Source organism: Adiantum capillus-veneris, chromosome 24, assembly GCF_014529385.1.
Source record: "Adiantum capillus-veneris isolate H3 chromosome 24, ASM1452938v2, whole genome shotgun sequence".
NCBI lineage: Eukaryota > Viridiplantae > Streptophyta > Polypodiopsida > Polypodiales > Pteridaceae > Adiantum > Adiantum capillus-veneris.
The window spans coordinates 46222821-46240035 of NC_140954.1; the positions used below are offsets into that span (position 1 = coordinate 46222821).

General features: G+C 48.1%; 1 protein-coding gene across 3 annotated transcripts in view; it reads right to left on the reverse strand.

Moving 5' to 3' along the window:
* Positions 1-533: 533 nt before the first annotated feature.
* LOC147426311 (Rab3 GTPase-activating protein catalytic protein) overlaps positions 534-17215 on the reverse strand; it is a 161017-nt gene continuing 144335 nt past the window's right edge. For 2 of the 3 annotated variants that reach the window (XM_086499136.1, XM_086499135.1), the window contains exon 21: positions 534-1152. In XM_086499136.1, coding sequence (XP_086355262.1) covers positions 853-1152 — 300 coding nt within the window. In that variant the 3' untranslated portion in view covers positions 534-852. Of the gene's footprint in view, positions 1153-2142; positions 2714-2811; positions 2886-17215 lie in introns of those variants that run through there. The other variant, XM_086499137.1, reaches the window with a different exon arrangement.

Below are 17215 nucleotides of genomic sequence, written 5' to 3' on the forward strand. Positions count from 1 at the left end.
GATGAAGCCAGTAAATGAACATTTTATTTTTTAGTTTAAGCCTAAATTCAAGTGTCGCAGTCGTTTAAGAGATGAATTCCAATGTACAGGACATACACATACAAAAACACGCAGATAGTGCAGTTGGTATCAATCGTAAACCAGAGCAATTCCATGGAATAGCTCTAGACTTCCAGTCCTGAATCATCTTTTGAGCTAAAAACAGCTCTATAAGTTCATCTGTTTTTACTCCCAATTGCAGCCTAGCATCATATTCATGTGGGTTCATCATAACAAGGTATGCCCATGTATACACTATGTACGATAAGTGCGGTACAGTATGCAATATGGAACTCTCCAAGAAAAAGTATGTAAAGTCCAAACAAGATTTTTCTGTGTTAACTCTAATAATAATAGCAGTGAAAAAAACCAAAGAAAATGGACACTAACTCTCGCCATTGATTCTCCATCCAAACTAAACATGTAGTTCCCCGAGCAAACACTGTAGGCAGTATGGAGGTATGTGATATTATTCTGTCTTTATTGTAATATAATTTAATGTAATCGGCCAGTATCATAATTCATTGTTTTGTTGATTTACATTACATTTATTTTGTGCCTTCTGCATCTCTACTGCAATGTTAAGGTGGTTATGGGCTCTTATTTGTGGCCCAAAATTCCTTAATAAGTCATACAAGTACAGACTAGTCCGAAACCATTGCTAATATCCAAAAGTAGGAGTATCCGATCCAACCTTGCATCATATGAAAGGTCATTACTTGCATGGCTCATTAAATTGAATGTCAGTAGAGCAGGTTCACATTAAAAACCAAGACTTAATCTACCTACAAGTTTGCTCCCTGTCATTACATTTTAGTCATTTGATACAACTGAATAAGCTACTTGAAGATCATTGGCAGAGCCCTGAATATACATCCGGTGGGACAATATGTTCTCCCACTGATTTGATCCATCCATCCTATATCTTTCCCTCTGTCCCTCAGAGTAGTGATCAAAATGTGAAAAGATGATCTCCCTTGAAACAGGCTCATGGCCATTAAGAAAATTTCCCATCCTCAAGCTTCTTCTTTGCATCAGGCTTAGACTCACCGGTGGAAATAGATTAGCAATGCTTACTCGTTCTGATGCACTCACTGCATGTAGAAGTTTGACCTGGGAAATGTATCACAGATTTACATGTAGAAGCATGAGGTTGAAAAAGATATAGAAATGCAGGCAGTTTCCGTCGTGGCACATCACATCAGAAGGGAGGCGAGAGAGTGAAAAAAAGATTTATGTACTTCTAAAGACCAAAATGCTTATCAAATAAACGTGTGCACAGCATCATGATGTATGCCCACCAATCGGAATCAAATAGATACCAAAGTAATGAATGGATATTGTCCTAGCTCTCATGCAAATGCAAAAATTACAGAAGGCTGAGATGAGTAGGGATATAATAAAAAGGTCCATCCAACAATGACATCCAGCTCCACCCACTAGTATACAACCTTTGAAAGATATTTCCTGTTTTTCCAGACTTTGATGAGATGCAAGGGCAGTATGGTTCAAATCTTGGTGTTGGTGAGATCTTTCATAGAGTAAAAAGTGGGGAGACAGTTTCAGGATATTCTAACAATCCTCCATAAGACAAAGTAACACGATTCCTACCAACCTTTACCTATTCTAGATCGACCATGGGAAAGTATGCCTATGAATTTCACTTCGTGCCAGTTAAGAAGATAATTCAGACTGATCATTTGGTATATCACACATTTTTAGGCTTCATGGGATGCCTAAACAAAGGCTTGAACAAGATTACAGTCAAGAATCGCTACCCTCTACCATTAATTCCTGAACTCCTCGAGCGGCTTGGAAAAGCTAACGTATTCACCGAATAAAGGAGATGAATTGAAGACGGTCTTCCGAACCAAGTTTGGCCACTTTGAGTATGTTGTCATGCCATTTGGACTTATAAATACTACAACATTCTTTTAGCACTTATGAATGATATTTTTCGTGAGTATCTAGATGACTTTGTTATAATACACCTAGATGATATTTTGATATATTTCAAAAATCAAGAACAATCATGTTCCGTATTGTTCTTTAAAACCTATGAGAGACAGTCTTGTATTCAAAATTAGAGAAATGTTTTGTTCCACCAAACAAAGGTAAGAGTTTTTGGGCTATCCTGTCTCTGAGAATGGAATTTCAATGGATCCAAAGAAGGTTAAGACCATTCTCTAGTGAGAAACTCCCCTTGGGTCTTTATCAAAGACTACTCCAAGATTGTTGCTCCTCTAACAAGCTTAACTCGGAAAGATAAGTTTGTGTGGAATTTAGAAACAGAACAAACATTTCTAGCACTTAAGGCCTTCACAATGGCATCAGTTTTGATGCATTTAGATCCAACAAAACCATTCTTCTTGGAGACAGATGCCTGAAATTTTTCACTTCGAGCTGTATTATCCCAAATCGGCGATGATGGTCGAGAGCATTCTGTTGCTTTTCAAATTCTCAGGAGTTGAAACTAATTATGAAATCCATGAGCTGTGTTGGCTATTGTAAGTCTTTTGGGATGTGGTGACATCTTATTGAAGGAGCACCCCACAAAGTCACGGTATACACAGATAGAACTTGGAGTACTTCATGACCTCTGAAGCCCTTAATCACCATCAAGCTAGATGGAGTAGCTTCTTATCTAGATTTGACTTTGTCATTTGCTACCAGCCTGGCAATAAACAAGGGAAATTAGATGCTTCATCACGAAGATCCTATCTTGCACCTAAGAAGGGAGACACCCCGCCTACGATCAATAAGAGTCAGTACCTTTGAGGCTAGAAAAACTCAAGCTTTTTGCAGTGACTACTATGGCCCCAAAGGACTGTACCTTCCTTGACAAGCTGAAGAAACAAATTTGCAATGAACCACTATCAATCTCAAACTCCAACAAGGGGAAAGAAGCACTTTACAGGACTTTGAAGAAGTTGATGGATTATATTATTATAGGGGACTTCTATATATACCATCACAAGAGCTAAGATTACAAATACTACAAGAGAGACATGATTCCCCAATAACAAGCCATATTGGAGTAAAGACAATTGAGCTTATCACACGCGAGTTTTGGTGGCTTCAAATGTGGAAGCTTGCCAAAGAATATACACACACATGTGACAATTGCAATAGGGCCAAGGCTCCACGTCATCGCCCAAATGGATTACTTCAGCCCTTGCCCATCCCTAGTAAACTATGGTCATCTATTTTGATGGATTTCATTAGAGATATACCCCCTTCTCAGGGCTATGATTCAATTCTAGTGGTTATTAATAGACTCAGAAGGATGACACATTTCATCCTAGCAACCAAGTCAATCACTGGAGAAGGAACGGAAAACATCTTCCTAACGCTATCATGGACTTTCAAATGACATTGTCTCAAATCGAGGGCCACACGGTTAGCACCAAAGGATGGATGTCCACATGAATCATCGAGTGAAGAATCTGGATCCGGCTGCCACAAATTTAAGCACACATCTATAGAGCATTCATAAAGAATTGACAATGAATATCAAAAAAGCTCAACAGAGGTATAAAGGTAGTGCGGACGAACACCGAATGCAACATCCACCATACGAGATTGGGGACCAAGTGTGGCTTCTCTGCCACGATATACGTTCATCTCACCCTTCCCAAAAGCTGGACTATCAAAGACTTGGACCATTCAAGATAATTTGCCAAGTGAATCCAATCACATACCGTCTCCACTTACCACATTCAATGAAGATCCATCCAATCTTCCATGTTTCACTCTTGGAGCCTTGTTATTAGTGTCAGATTCCTCGGAGATGCTCACAACCACCGTTGCCCGTAGAGATGGATGGTGGTAAAGAAATTGAAGTTGAACAAATCCTTGACTCCAAGATCTCTCGTGGAAGACTTCAATACCTTGTACATTTAAAATATGATCATGCTAGCGAACAAACATGGGACCCTGCATCTAACCTCCATCTTGGGCTACAAGCCTCTCAGTCTTGCAAACACAATTGTGAGGTTCCTGTGAGGTAAGCCCTCTTCTAGTTCTTGTATTGTGTTTGAATCTTGTTCTTGTAATGAAGTCTTGTCTTGTACTCTAGCATTGTAATGCGAGTTATGTAATCAAGTCCTTTTAATCAAGTATTCAGTCTTGTAATAAAGATTTAAGGCATGATCAAGTTTCAAGCTCTTGTATATTGTGAGCGCCTCCTCTCGCTCTCTTCTAGCTTGAGACGCGCTCATAACAGTACCTTTGACAGGTCTTACAAGGCAGTTTGAAGATGCTTTGCATGCAGTAGTAGAAATTGCTTTTCTCCACTATGGCAATGTTGGGAGAGACCTTAAGCACTGGGCCTCGGAATAGTTGGTATAACAACAAGTGTCGCCATACAAGGGCTAGACTACAAAGAGAGGTAGTAGCACATGTTACAACACATCGACAAATCAAAGATTATCTTTTGACAACCAACTCCCACAAGCTGAGCGCTCGCTACTGCTGTCCCGCCCCCTCCCCCTACGTTGCCTCTGGGCTGCCCCCCCCCCCCCCCCCCCCCGCCCCCGTGCTCCTTCCCCCTCGCTCCAGCCCTGCCCTGCGCCGCTCCCTCGCCCTATCCCCTCCGCGCTGCCCCGTCCTGCTGGCTGCCTCCCTGCTTGCCCGCCCGCCCGCCCTCAGCCCCCACTGGCCCCCCCACTGTCTTCGTCTGCTTTCCTGGTTTACGGAGGGAGTACCTACCACTTTTGTCCATGATAGGCTCAGCGATTGGGACTGTCCTGGAGACACCTCGCACGGCATCCTCAGTAGCTGCCAAGGCGGCCGGCATTCCCTCAGTTCGCGTTCTAGTCAGGGACACTCACACTCTCTTGAAGGTCATTCTTCTGCCTCGGGTGAGTGGGGGTTGGTTTCGACAGAGCATGGAGTATTCGGGCCTCCCGAACCAATGCTTCAGTTGTCCACAGATGGGCCATCTTGCGAAGGTCTGTCCATGGAGGAGGCGTCGACCTACACCGTAGACTCAGCCCCAGCCTCCAAGGGCTGGCCAGCAGCCACAGACAGAGACACAGAGCGCTCACACATGCAGAGCCACCTTCCGAGCCTGGGGCTCCAGCAGAGGAGGGATGGCAGCAGGTTCGTGGTCGACGACGGCAAGGGCCATAGCGACAGCCTGGCACTCAGAGTGGTCCTCAGGCGCCTGCCTAGTAGCCGTGGGTTCCCATGGGGAACCGTTTCGGTCCTCTTGAGCAGGATGAGGTCCTTGCTGCAGCCCCCACCTCAGCTTCACTCTCGAGAGCCCCTCCTCCCCCAGAGTTCCCCTCCTCCTCATCATCCCCCCCCCCCCCTCTGCCGCCTCTCCCCCTCGTCCCTCTACCTCTGCCATTCCCCCACGCCCCTCTTCCCCCCCTCTTCCCCCTGCTCCTTCACCCCCCCCTCCCGCTCCAGTTCCACAGTAGACCTAGGGGGCAGGGCTATCTCCGACTGCTAGGAGATCTCTTCGCAGCGCCTTTGCCATGAGTCGCTTGGCGAGAGAGAGACAGTCTTTCTTGCGACCCCCTCTATAAGTACAAACGTCTCTCTTTGCAACAGTCCCTCGTGGTCTGATGAGCTTCGACATTCGACGCCGATGGGACTTCTTTGACTACGACCTTACTCGTTTTCTCGACGACCCCTCAACAGACCATGAGGCAGCCTGCTTCAGGGTTCATGTTCTATTCCTTGCAGCTAGGGGGATAGAGGCCTTGGACTCAGCGGTTGGCTTCTCTTTTCCCCTTTGCGGCAGGGACCAGACTGAGTGGACTCTCGACTCAGTGTTGGAGTGGTTGCATACAAAGGCCCTAGAGTTCTCTCACCACATGGAAGACCTAAGAGTCAAAGACATGCTTCAAATTTTGTGGCCATTGGCCAAGTTTGCTGTGACCCCTCCAGATACAGCAAGATGTAGACACATTGTGGTTCACTTCTTTGCTAATACGCAGTGCTTGCCATGCTATGTACCCATTCATGAGGACTCCCGGACATAGGAGGTTGCTTTACGTCCGGCTCGATCTACTTGGGCTTGGGCCAGGCATTCGTTGCAGTCACGCCTATCTAGAGGACGCTCCAATGCGGATTACTCCCCATCCAAGCCAACCTCGAAGATAGCACGTTTAGCTGTTGCGGCAACATCTGTTCTCTCTCGCTCCCCGTGAGGATCGTCTCATGGAACGTGCAGGGACTTGGTGGGCCCCAGTTTGAGCGTCAGAGGGGCCGACTGCGTTAGGAGCTTTAACGTTGCCTTGTGGGAGGAGAGATTGATATCCTTATGCTACAGGAGCATCACCTGTGTGAGAGCCGCATTAGACGTTGTGGTCAGCTCTTGCGTGGACGATATGCTACTTTTTGGTCAGCTGCTTTTAGACCTAGAGGCATCCAAGGTGGGGTATGTATGACTATTGCTGATTCTTTGTCAATCCATTGTGGGCAGAGGGATTATTGTGCCAGGCAAGGCTCAGTGGATCAGTTGCCTTGTGAGCTATGCGCCCAATGTGGCGAGTGCACGAGGAGAGTTTTGGTCACAGATTGTTGAGTCTCTGCCGCAAGTAGAACAATGGTGTATAGAGAGTGACTTCAACATGTTGGAGGATCCTTCTGAGAGGATTGGTGGTAGCCATGCTATTGTGCACGGAGTTGAGTTGGCAGCTTGGGAGAGGTTTTGTATGACTCTGAGGGTCTCGGATGTGTGGTAGCACTCTGGTTTTGTGAGGTCACCAAACAGCCTGGCCTTCTCTCGTTCGGACCGCTGAGTGGGAGGAGTGAATCTATCGCGGATAGATCTCTTCTACACTAGTGACCATTTCAGTGACTTGGGTGGGACAGTTGGCATCCTGGCAGGGACTTCCTTCTCGGACCATTCACCAGTGATCCTCATAGTGGCAGACAGACAGAGGAGGGGGAGCACGATGCTACGCATCCCTAAGAGGGTCTTGTTAGACTCTGCACTCAGAGAGCAAGTAGAGGCTCTATGAACCAAGAGCTTGGACATGCAGGATTCTCCTCCTGACAGAGTGACCTCAGGACTAGCTCAGATTAGTCGTTTCTTTCTCTAGGAGTCTTTGGCTCGCCTCGCTGCAGCGAGAGAGGAGGAGCAACGTCTCAGACGGGGCGTTGCTTCCTTGCAGAGGAAGCATCCAGACAATCCTTGGTTGGAGGAGCAGTTATAGCAGGCTCGCCAAGAGGTTGTTAGCAAAGAGGAGCGGCGCCATGAGTTTGCTTTCCATCGACAGGCATCTCAGTGGACACGGCTGGGTGACAGAGTGACTCGTGCTTTCTTCGAGGCAATGAGACCTCGGCATGCGCATGCCAAGGTCAATCAGTTGAGGAGGCCCGATGGGTCAGTTGCTTCTAAGCGAGAGCACATGCGTGCAGTTGCTACAGACTTTTACCGTCAACAGAGCCTCAGTCAGAGCGTCAGGATGCATGCAGGGAGCAGGTGTGGGCACAGACACCTTGCCTTGTGACTGAGGAGATGCGTCAGAGGCTTGAGCTGCCACTTGAGCTGCCACTTTAGCTTGAGGAGTTGCACACGGCTCTTAGTGCACTCCCCTGTGGTAGCTGTCCAGGTGAGGATGGCTTGACTCCCAGTTTTTTCTTTTTCTTGGAATACTGGGACTTGCTTGCCCCGATCTTTGTAGTGCTTTCCAATACATCTTGCACACAGGAGAGATGCCTGACAGCTTGAGTGAGGGTCTGATCTACCTCATTCCCAAGGAGGGTGGCTCCTTGGCTCCCCATCACCATCCTCAAATCAGCCTACAAAATTCTTGCCAAGGCTTCGAGTTTGAGGATCCAGCCACTTCTAGAGAGCCTTATACATAGGACTCAGACAGGTTTTGTCAAGGAGCACAGTATCCTTGACAACATCTTTACTTTTTAAGAGGCTTCTACCTTAGCGCGGCTCCGTGGTGAGGATCTGGTGATTCTTCTTCTCGATTTTGAGAAGGCCTATGATAGAGTTGACTGGGACTTTCTCGAGTGCACTCTATGTAGGATGGGCTTCTCAGATGCTTGGATCAGAGGGGTGTCAGCTTTGTACAGAAGGGCACACACTCAGGTACTTTTGTCAGGAGGTAGAGGTAATCATTTCATGCTCACACATTCGGTCAGACAGGGCTGCCCTCTTGCCCCCTTCCTCTTTCTGTTCTATGCTGAGGCGATGAGCAGGTTTTTGGTGTCGCAGCAGGTTGGTTTACGGGGCTTAGCACTCCCTATTCGGGGGGATGAGCTACTGGACGCTGAGTTTGCTGACGACTCAGCCTTGTACTTGGATGGCGAGGAGGCCAACCTTCACAGGTGTGAGCAGGCTCTTGAGACCTTTTGTTGTGCATCTGGCGCACTGATCAACTGGAGAAAGACAGTGGCTTTCTCGGTTAGTAGTGCTCCTGTGCCCGATTGGATGCCAAGTGAGGGTTTCACATGGATTCCCCCAGGGACTACAGTTCGGTACTTGGGTTGTCCGGTTGGTTTGGACTTGTCTCCCAAGCAGTAGATTTCTCCCCTCCTCCTGTCTATTAGGAGGAAGTTGTTACATTGGAGTTCCACACGACTTTCTTTGGCTAGCAGAGTTGTAGTGGCCAACCAAGTGTTATTGGCTACTATGTGGTACATCACTTGTTGCTGGATCTTCTCGAGTTCTTGTATCAGACAGGTAGAGCGGCTGATCAAGAATTTCCTTTGGTCAGGGCGAGACTCACTGACAGCCCGGGCCAAAGTGGCTTGGCAGGTCATCACTCTTCCTTGTTCACAGGGAGGGCTAGGGATCATAGACCCAACAAAACAAAGCAGAGCCCTTCTGGGGAAGTTCATCGTCCGTGGTCTTCTTCCAGGTGAGAAGCCCCGGAAGGATTTCTTGTTACAGCGGCTTCATGCTAGGGTGCCTCCGGCAGGAGGCCCCTGGCAACCTTCGACCAGATGGATCTTCACACAAATGCGCAGAGTTGGTTTCAGCAGGAGACTGGAGGATCGCTTCGCTGTGGGGTTGCTTCGATCTTGGGAGCACCTGCGGCGAGGCTTGGAGCAGCGTAAGCCTGCTTGCACGGAGGAGCGCTTGCGACAGCCCCTTGTTTGGAACCCCATGGTTTGCACTTAGAGAGGTCACTTGGTTGGTAGTCGGCCTCATGTTTCCTGGGGTTCCATGGCAGCGGGTCGAGCACGCTCTTTAGGTGACTGGTTACAGTTTTCAGGCCTGTCAAAGGAGCTACAAGGCTTTCAGCTACAGGGCATGAGAGGGGTGCAGAGCATGTGCGAGGACATCTTAGAGGCAGTACCAGCTGAGTGGTTCACGCCTCTCCAATCAGCAGCGCCCAGATGGATGGGAGCCTTCACACGATTGGAGGTTGTCATCTCTGTTTGGGCTTGCTCAGAGACTGTTCCTTCCCTGTTTTTCGAGCGACAGGGTGAGGGACGCTTACAGCGAGTTGCAGTAGAGGCCCCGCAGGTGGCAGAGTGCTGTTTTCAGAGGATTCGAGTGGTGGCCATCTGTGGGAGGACTTGTGTCATCGATCCTGACCTAGCTGCTCTTGAGACTGGACATTGGAGACTGTGGGCTTGGGAGTGTTGTCCACTGGCACGAGTACAGTGGGATCCTGGAGAGTGGCTTTGGAGGGACCCCGTCTCTTCTGCAAACCACCCAGGTGTCCCTTTCTTTCAGTACACTGTTCGACTGGGACGTCACAGACTGGCAGCACAAAGAGAGGCTCGCCCCTGCTATAGCACCTCATTGGCAGGAGGAGGGTCTCACAGCCTAGTTCTTGGCAGCTTTTTGGGAGAGGTTGTGGGACTCGAGATTGCCGAGGCGAGTCACTTTGTTTCAGTGGCTGGTCACACACAGAGCTACAGCAGTTGCTGGCTTGTGCATAGTGGTCTCTCGTCCGCATGCACAGCTTGTGACCATCTTGTGGAGAGTCAGTGTCACTGTCTTTGGGACTTTCCCTTGGCACAGTAGGTATGGCTGCGTGTTCTTCGACTGATGCCCGCTCTTTCCACGGTTCGGCAGTACACTTGGGGGCCAGCTGCTTGGTCCACTCTCACGGGCCCGGTACTTCAATTTGAGCTATCATCCACCGGTAGGATGATAGTGATGCAAGGGGGGTGACCTACACTCAAGCCTGCCACAGAGCTTACTCCACAGGAGTGGTGCAGTGAGAGAGAGGTGTGTTGGGAGCTCATCAGTGGCCTGACACTCTAGTTCATCGGGCGGGCCCGTTGCTTCCGCATCTTCGAGGCTCGCCCTGTACCACCAGTAGAGACTGTTCAGGACCTCTGGCTTGAGCTGGTCCATACTCTCAAAGGACAATTCGAGATACTCCAGGGCAATTCCGACCGCATGAGGGAGCGCAGAGAGGCTTTCCTTCGACTTTGGCGTCCTGGGCCATTTTTCACCATGGTCCAGGGTGTGCTCAGATGGCACTACCGTCCACCTGTGTGGCTCTTCCCTTCTCCCATCCCTTGATTTAGCCTCATTGTACATATGTTGTTTTTTCATTGGGAGAGTCTCCCCAGCATGATTGTTGTAGTCCTCTCTTGTAGAGGAGGTTGTAGCTCCATGGGCAGTTTCATTAACTAATAGAAGGATCTTTTTCCGAAAAAAAAAAAGATTATCTTTCGACGTCTTGTGAGGTCAAAGAAGAGATGCTTTGTGGTCCGACTTGAGCAAGAGCTATATGAGCTTTTCTTGAGCTAGGACTCTAGAGAGGCATGGAGAGTCTTTCTAGAGCAACGAGCACCCACACCCATTAATTCTACAAATAATTGGGGGATAGTATGCGACTAGCTTATATACAATGCCGGATCAACCTCCCCTACAATTGCCATCAGGGCCTCATCCTCAAGCTTGCTCGGTCTTCACTAAGTGTATGATAGACGATGCTATCGCCTACATACAAGCAGATCATATGATCATGGTGGATTGGTTGCAGAACATTTGCATCATGCGTAGGGTTCCTTGGCACCTTTACTAGCCCACATGTTTAATAAAGTTGTAACTTGTTTGTGAAGGCTTCCCGGAAAGTTGGAGCACCAACATCATTGTGCCAATATTTAAAGTTGGGGACCCTATATTGTATCATCATAATATGTTACACATTGGCAAAGCTTTATGCTTCTGTGCTTGAGAACGAGCTTAGTCGTTGGGCAGAGCGAGGTGTAAGAGCATGTGGGCACGTAGGATTTAGAAGAGGACTCTCGTATATTTACTCTTTGAGCTACCGTTGAGGAGGGTAGTGATATGGGCGGCATATTTACTGTTGCTTCGTCGATTTTCGCAAACCATTTGACACAATGCCTAGAGCGAGATTGATGCGCAAATTGTGTGATCTAAGGGTTCCAAGTGAGATTACATGGGGTATCCTTGCACTTTATGAAACACGCACAGGTAGAGTGCATACATCAAAAGGCCTTTCAGAGATTGTTGATTCTACCATTGGATTGAAACACGGTTGTCCACTCTCTCCTTCTCTACTTGGTATGTACATTGATGAGCTATATTGAAAAAGATGGAGATGGGGTGCACAACTATCAAGCACGTGGATACCTTTGTTGCTATATGCGGATGATCTTGTGCTTATTTGTTGAATCTCCACAAGGACTGCAAAGTTAGTTGGATACACTGCAGAGATATGCAGATGATTGGGATTTGTCTGTGAATCTTAGCAAAACCAAGGTGATGATTTTTAACACCGCTCCTCAATGGGTAAGGGCATCATGACCAACTTTTCTTTATGGAAAGGAGGTGGTAGAGGTTACACAAAACTAGACATACCTCGGAATTGTGTTTAGAGGACCTTTCTCTATGAGAGAGACAAAAACGTCTAGACTTACACGAGGGTATGCATCCCTTGCACGCTTGGAGCACATGTGCTCGTTGGTACAATTTCAAGAGCCCTCCGCTAAGTTATGGTTGTTTTTGATACCCTATGTGATATCCACATTATTGTATAGGGTATAGATTTGGGGACCTAGTCTCGATCATCACATGAAGTCTGGTGGAACATCTAATGGGTGGAGAGTGATGGACAAACCTCTCGTCACTATGATCTCCAAGTTGATCCAATGTAAGGCCACGGAACCGCATGAGATTGCTGATTGAGGCGCTTACTAGATTAGTAACCTATTTACATGGCTTGTGGGATCTCCCATGCCATCGTTATGCTAGACTGGCTCTCGATTCATCTCGCCAACTAGCTATGGGAAGAGACTCCAGATTTGATATGCACAGATGTGAGCTTGGTTTCAGCTGACGGCTTCACAATGGATAGACTGCCACTCTTTCAGGACGCACCATCGTTTGTATTGACTCGCTCGGAGATAAGCAGGATAGTCAGGCAGGATCTTGCACAGATTGATACAAAGAGGACATGGTTGAGCCCCCCCGAGTTGGGAGAGAAAATGGCTTTTTACAAAGAATATTTTCTTAACACTACTGAGGATGGCTTCATTGTACGACCGAGATACATGGATTCACACCTCTCGCATGGCCTTCGATGTGCAATAGGTCAGCTTCGTACCTCCTCCCATCAATTGCAGATAGATACATTTCAACACCTTTGGAGGAGAGGACATGCAAGCTATGTGACTTACAACCAGAGACAGAGGAGGACTATTTATGCCAGCGCCCAATGTATTATGAGATCTGCGAATGATTTCCTTGTATCTTCAGAGATGGCTTCGGACCTCTGTCTAGGGTGATGGATTATGTTGATCAGAGATGCCTTGAGCTTTTCTTGCTGGAGCTTCAGAGATGGCTTCGGACCTCTGTCTAGGGTGATGGATTATGTTGATCAGAGATGCCTTGAGCTTTTCTTGCTCGAGCTACGGAGATAGAGACGGCGTCTCTACTACACACGAGGACATGCTCTAAGCGAGGGCCCACCCAGAGGTCACTGACAGATTTCTTCCAAAGCAGCACTCCTCACGTGGCAGACCACAAAACATAGCACTCCTCATCACATGGGACTCTCTTGGCCAAAGTTATGGAGATTAGTAGATCTTCACCCCCACGTCGTCCTCGGAGACGGCGCCAATGTAGTGTCTACCATGGGCATTTCTAGGCCATTATCTAGAGGCATAGAGCAATTCCTACGAGGTTTTTTACAGAGGAGATTGATACCACGATGCAAAGCCCATGAGAGAGTTCATGTGATGATTGCTACATTCAATCGGACTTCGACTATTCTTCTTCAAGCTGGCTTCTCCTTTTTAGTTCATTGTTCTGATTTTTACACTAGTTACATTAACTTTTGTATTGGACACTTGACACATCTGATTATGATGTAACTGGTTTGTCTCATAGGTCTTTTAGGCCTTTTGCAGACGTTGATAAACATTTCATTTTCAATTCTCCCTTGATGGCTTGTACTGCCTATTGAAGATTTTCATGCACAAGGAAAACCTCTTGAAAGAAACAAGTCTCCCTTGCTCTTTCGCTTAGTGTTCATGTTGATGTAGCGCGGATAATGTGTCATGCTCTCTACAGTGTGGGTGCCCCTCAGTGCAATGTGCGTGACAATCTCACTCAAACAAATGAAAACTCTCTCAAACAGAATGAAACACAGAAACAACGGATAACAACACAGAAACAATGGATAACAACAGAGACACAACAGTGGACCAGAACATGTGGACTCGACTAGCTCATAGAACCATGTACAGACTCTGGCGTGGCAGCACACTCCGCTCCAGCCCAGGACTCACAGGTACAAATGGGGTGTCAAGGCTCAGATGTGCAGGGATGGTGAAGCAGTGCTCTGTGTAAGACTTCCTCTAGACGACTACGTGCAAGATAAGATAGAACTGCCCCCAAAACACGACTACTCATATGTACAACCATAAGAGCCACCAACGGCCCATAAATGTCCAGCCAGCTAAGTCTATCTCCAAACTGAGTGGTGGTGGTGACCTGGCCACGATGTCCACTAGACCACCGTAGGTACCCTACCACGTGTCACTCCCAGCCCAAAGGGTCCGTCCAGTGTGAACCAGACCAACTGTAGCTAACTGTCCAACTGCCTGTCCTGTGAAGTGACTGTAGCCCTGCTACAGGTTGCCCGCCACAAGACCGCTCACCGTCTCGGTGAGAGGAAGACTGAAACTGTGAAAGAAAACTACTAGTATGTACAATGGTGAGTTCCTGGATCTGTCATCCAAGAGATAGAGTGGTGGCCACTGCTGTATCCGAAGGATCAGCCTCTGGAGGTGGGGCCATCAAATCGATTGTGGGGCCTTGCTATATGCGAGCTCTCCTGTCAGTAAGTGTGTTTCCTGAGAAATGACCAGCCACCTGCTGCTGAGCCGATGGTAGCACCTGTCTTGTAGTGTACTGAGGACGTCGAGTAACACAGCCATGCCAATGTGCTCCAGCAACTCCATCACAACAAGTCATATTTTGCATCTGATGCAATGGTGAAGACTGAAACCCCTAAGGAGGAGGATACTATTGTTGTTGGTTGTAGTACTGAACGGGAACTGGAGTCTGTGAGTAAAGTCCCATAAACTGTTGAGAAGGATCCGTTGCTGCATGCTGCACTGGTGTACCTACTCCAATCCACCCATATCCCATACCCATCATTGTAGGCTGCGTTGCCCTATTTTCCTGTAACAGCAATTCTCTAAATCCTTGTAGTTGATTCTGAAGGTCACTAATCACTTGAGACTTTAACTTCAGGGCCTCCTGGAGTGCGAAAATAGTGGCATCCCTATCCGCGATGGCGCTCTCAGCAACCTTCAGAGCTCCCTCCATAGCTGCGTGACGCTGGTGTGTGGCTGCTAAACGGTCTGCTCCCAGCTCAATGGTGGCAATGGCTTGCCTAGACTCCTGCAATATATCCTCCGATAGCCGAAAAAATGATGTAGAGTCCGATCCTGTAGAAGGTCCTGTAATAGTGTCAAGGTGAAGAGAGCTGGAGAGTGGTACAGCTGGTGGGACTGCTGGTGGGACTCGTGTGACAAGTGGCACTGCTCGCGGTGGACTAGGAGCATGCCTCTCTGGACTAGGCGCATGCCTCTCTGTCGAAGTAGAGATGGTAGGAGTGGTTGCCGCAAGACTAGGCATAGGAGAAGAAGCAATCGCCACTAGGACATGGGAGCTAGTCATTGTGGTAGGTGTAAAAATAGCAGCAGTAGAGAGAGGAACACACACTGTAGAAGTCACAGCTGTGACATGCAGTGTGATCTGGACCACCTGAACTTTCCATCGAATCAGTAGTGACCGTATGCGAGGAACGTCGAACTGGTTGCTTCACTCGAAGCTGTTGGCTTTCGGAGACTGGTAGGGATACTAAAGATGCTACTGTGTCCTTCACTACCTTTGCCCTCTTTTTCTTTGGCTTTTCAGATAGATCCTTTGTTTGTTCAATATCTTTCCCTTTTCCCTTAGAGCTTTTACGCTGCATCGCCGCATCCACATCCATAGGACTAACAGGTATATTAATTACCCAGGCCAACATCGGAGCTGCGAAGCATTGAAAGCTAGATTGCACAGATTGCACCTGAGCTCTGAATCTTTTAGCCCGAGACTGTAAAGAGGTAAATAAAATTTGATGAAAGCCACATGGGATGGTGTGGATGAGGCAGTATAGGCCTTCGCAGTGCGAGAATATAGTAGGCACGTCACATCTGGCCTTGCCCTTGCCCTTGCCGACTTTAGGATCTCTGACCAAAAAGTAATACTTGAAAATGGACCAGAGCTGTTTATTCCTTGCATAGCCAGCATGATTCGTACTGAGTAGTTCTTTGCATGCCTCGATTGTCGCATCTTTCGAAAGTTGGGAATAGGTGCGCGTAGCCGGTTTCACTGCAGGAAAAGTTGTCATCCCCAAGGCGTTACCTATTCGTGTAGCAGTCAGTGGGTGTCCTCTGACTTTGGGAAAAAACTTGAGGAGTGCATGCACCATATCCATGGGAATATCCGAAGGCAGATCGATGTCTCCTAATGCTGACAATCCTAGCTTGTGTAGCTGGTCTTTTGATAGGACTTCTCGAAGCGACGGATGAGGCTGCTGCAGATGGAAGTTCAATGTGAACTTGGTTTGGGTCTTGGAAGAAGGAGGCCAAGGAATTGGATGACCCAGTACCTGCATGATGGCTTTTCTCTTCTTTTGGTTCTTTACAGCTTCTTCTTCTTCATCCTCTTCCTCTTCCTCGTTGCTCGAAGACTCGGAGTCGGAAGTAGAGCTTGATTCGGACTCCTTGTAATTTTCATCACTATGATCAGTGGAGGACACATCAGTGAGGCCATGGCTGGATGTGTCCACATCCTCTACCTCTGTAGAACTTTGGGATGTCTCAGTTGGCCTCTCTGGAGAGAGAGCTTTTTTTTTCCTTACTTGCTTGCTTGTTCCAGCCATTGTAAAGAGAATTCCTGGTTGTGTCAATCTGCAGTGTGCAGTGCTAACTCTGAAAAAGCTTGAATACGCAAGAAACGAATAGCTTGTCCTTTCAAAGTGATGGAGGCAGCTGATGATGAGTTAAAAAAGCTATGGCTGTTTTAAAGCACGCGATGGATTGAAAACGATGGGTTCTGATTGCTAATCGATGGATGCAGGCGGAATTGGGCGAGGGGTTTAGGTAGGTTAAGGGCGAGGGGATGCGTATAGGATAGGGGCGAGGGAGTAAGGAAGGTAGGGTCGAGGGATATTTAGAGGATAAGGGCGAGGGGGGAGAGAGTGGGTATGGGCGAGGGGGTTGAGGGTGGGTAGGAGCGAGGGGGAAAATAGTGGATAGGGGCGAGGGGGGAGAGAGTGGGTATGGGCGAGGGGGAAAATAGTGGATAGGGGCGAGGGGGTTGAGGGTAGGTAAGGGCGAGGGGGAATAAGTGGATCGGGGCGAGGGGGGAGAGAGTAGGTATGGGTGAGGGTGATGAGGGTGAGGGAAATAAGTGGATAGGGGCGAGGGGGGAGAGAGTGGGTATGGGCGAGGGGGAAAATAGTGGATAGGGGCGAGGGGGTTGAGGGTAGGTAAGGGCGAGGGGGAATAAGTGGATAGGGGCGAGGGGGGAGATAGTGGGTAGGGGCTAGGGGGTTGAGGGCAGGTAAGGGCGAGGGAATTAAGGGAGGGTAGGGGCGAGGGGTTGGTATAGAGTAGGGGTGAGTGTGTTTGTGGAGAGGTTAGGGACGAGGGGTTTGGGGTTGGGATAGGTAGGGCGCAACGATCACACTCGGTACAAAGTGATAAA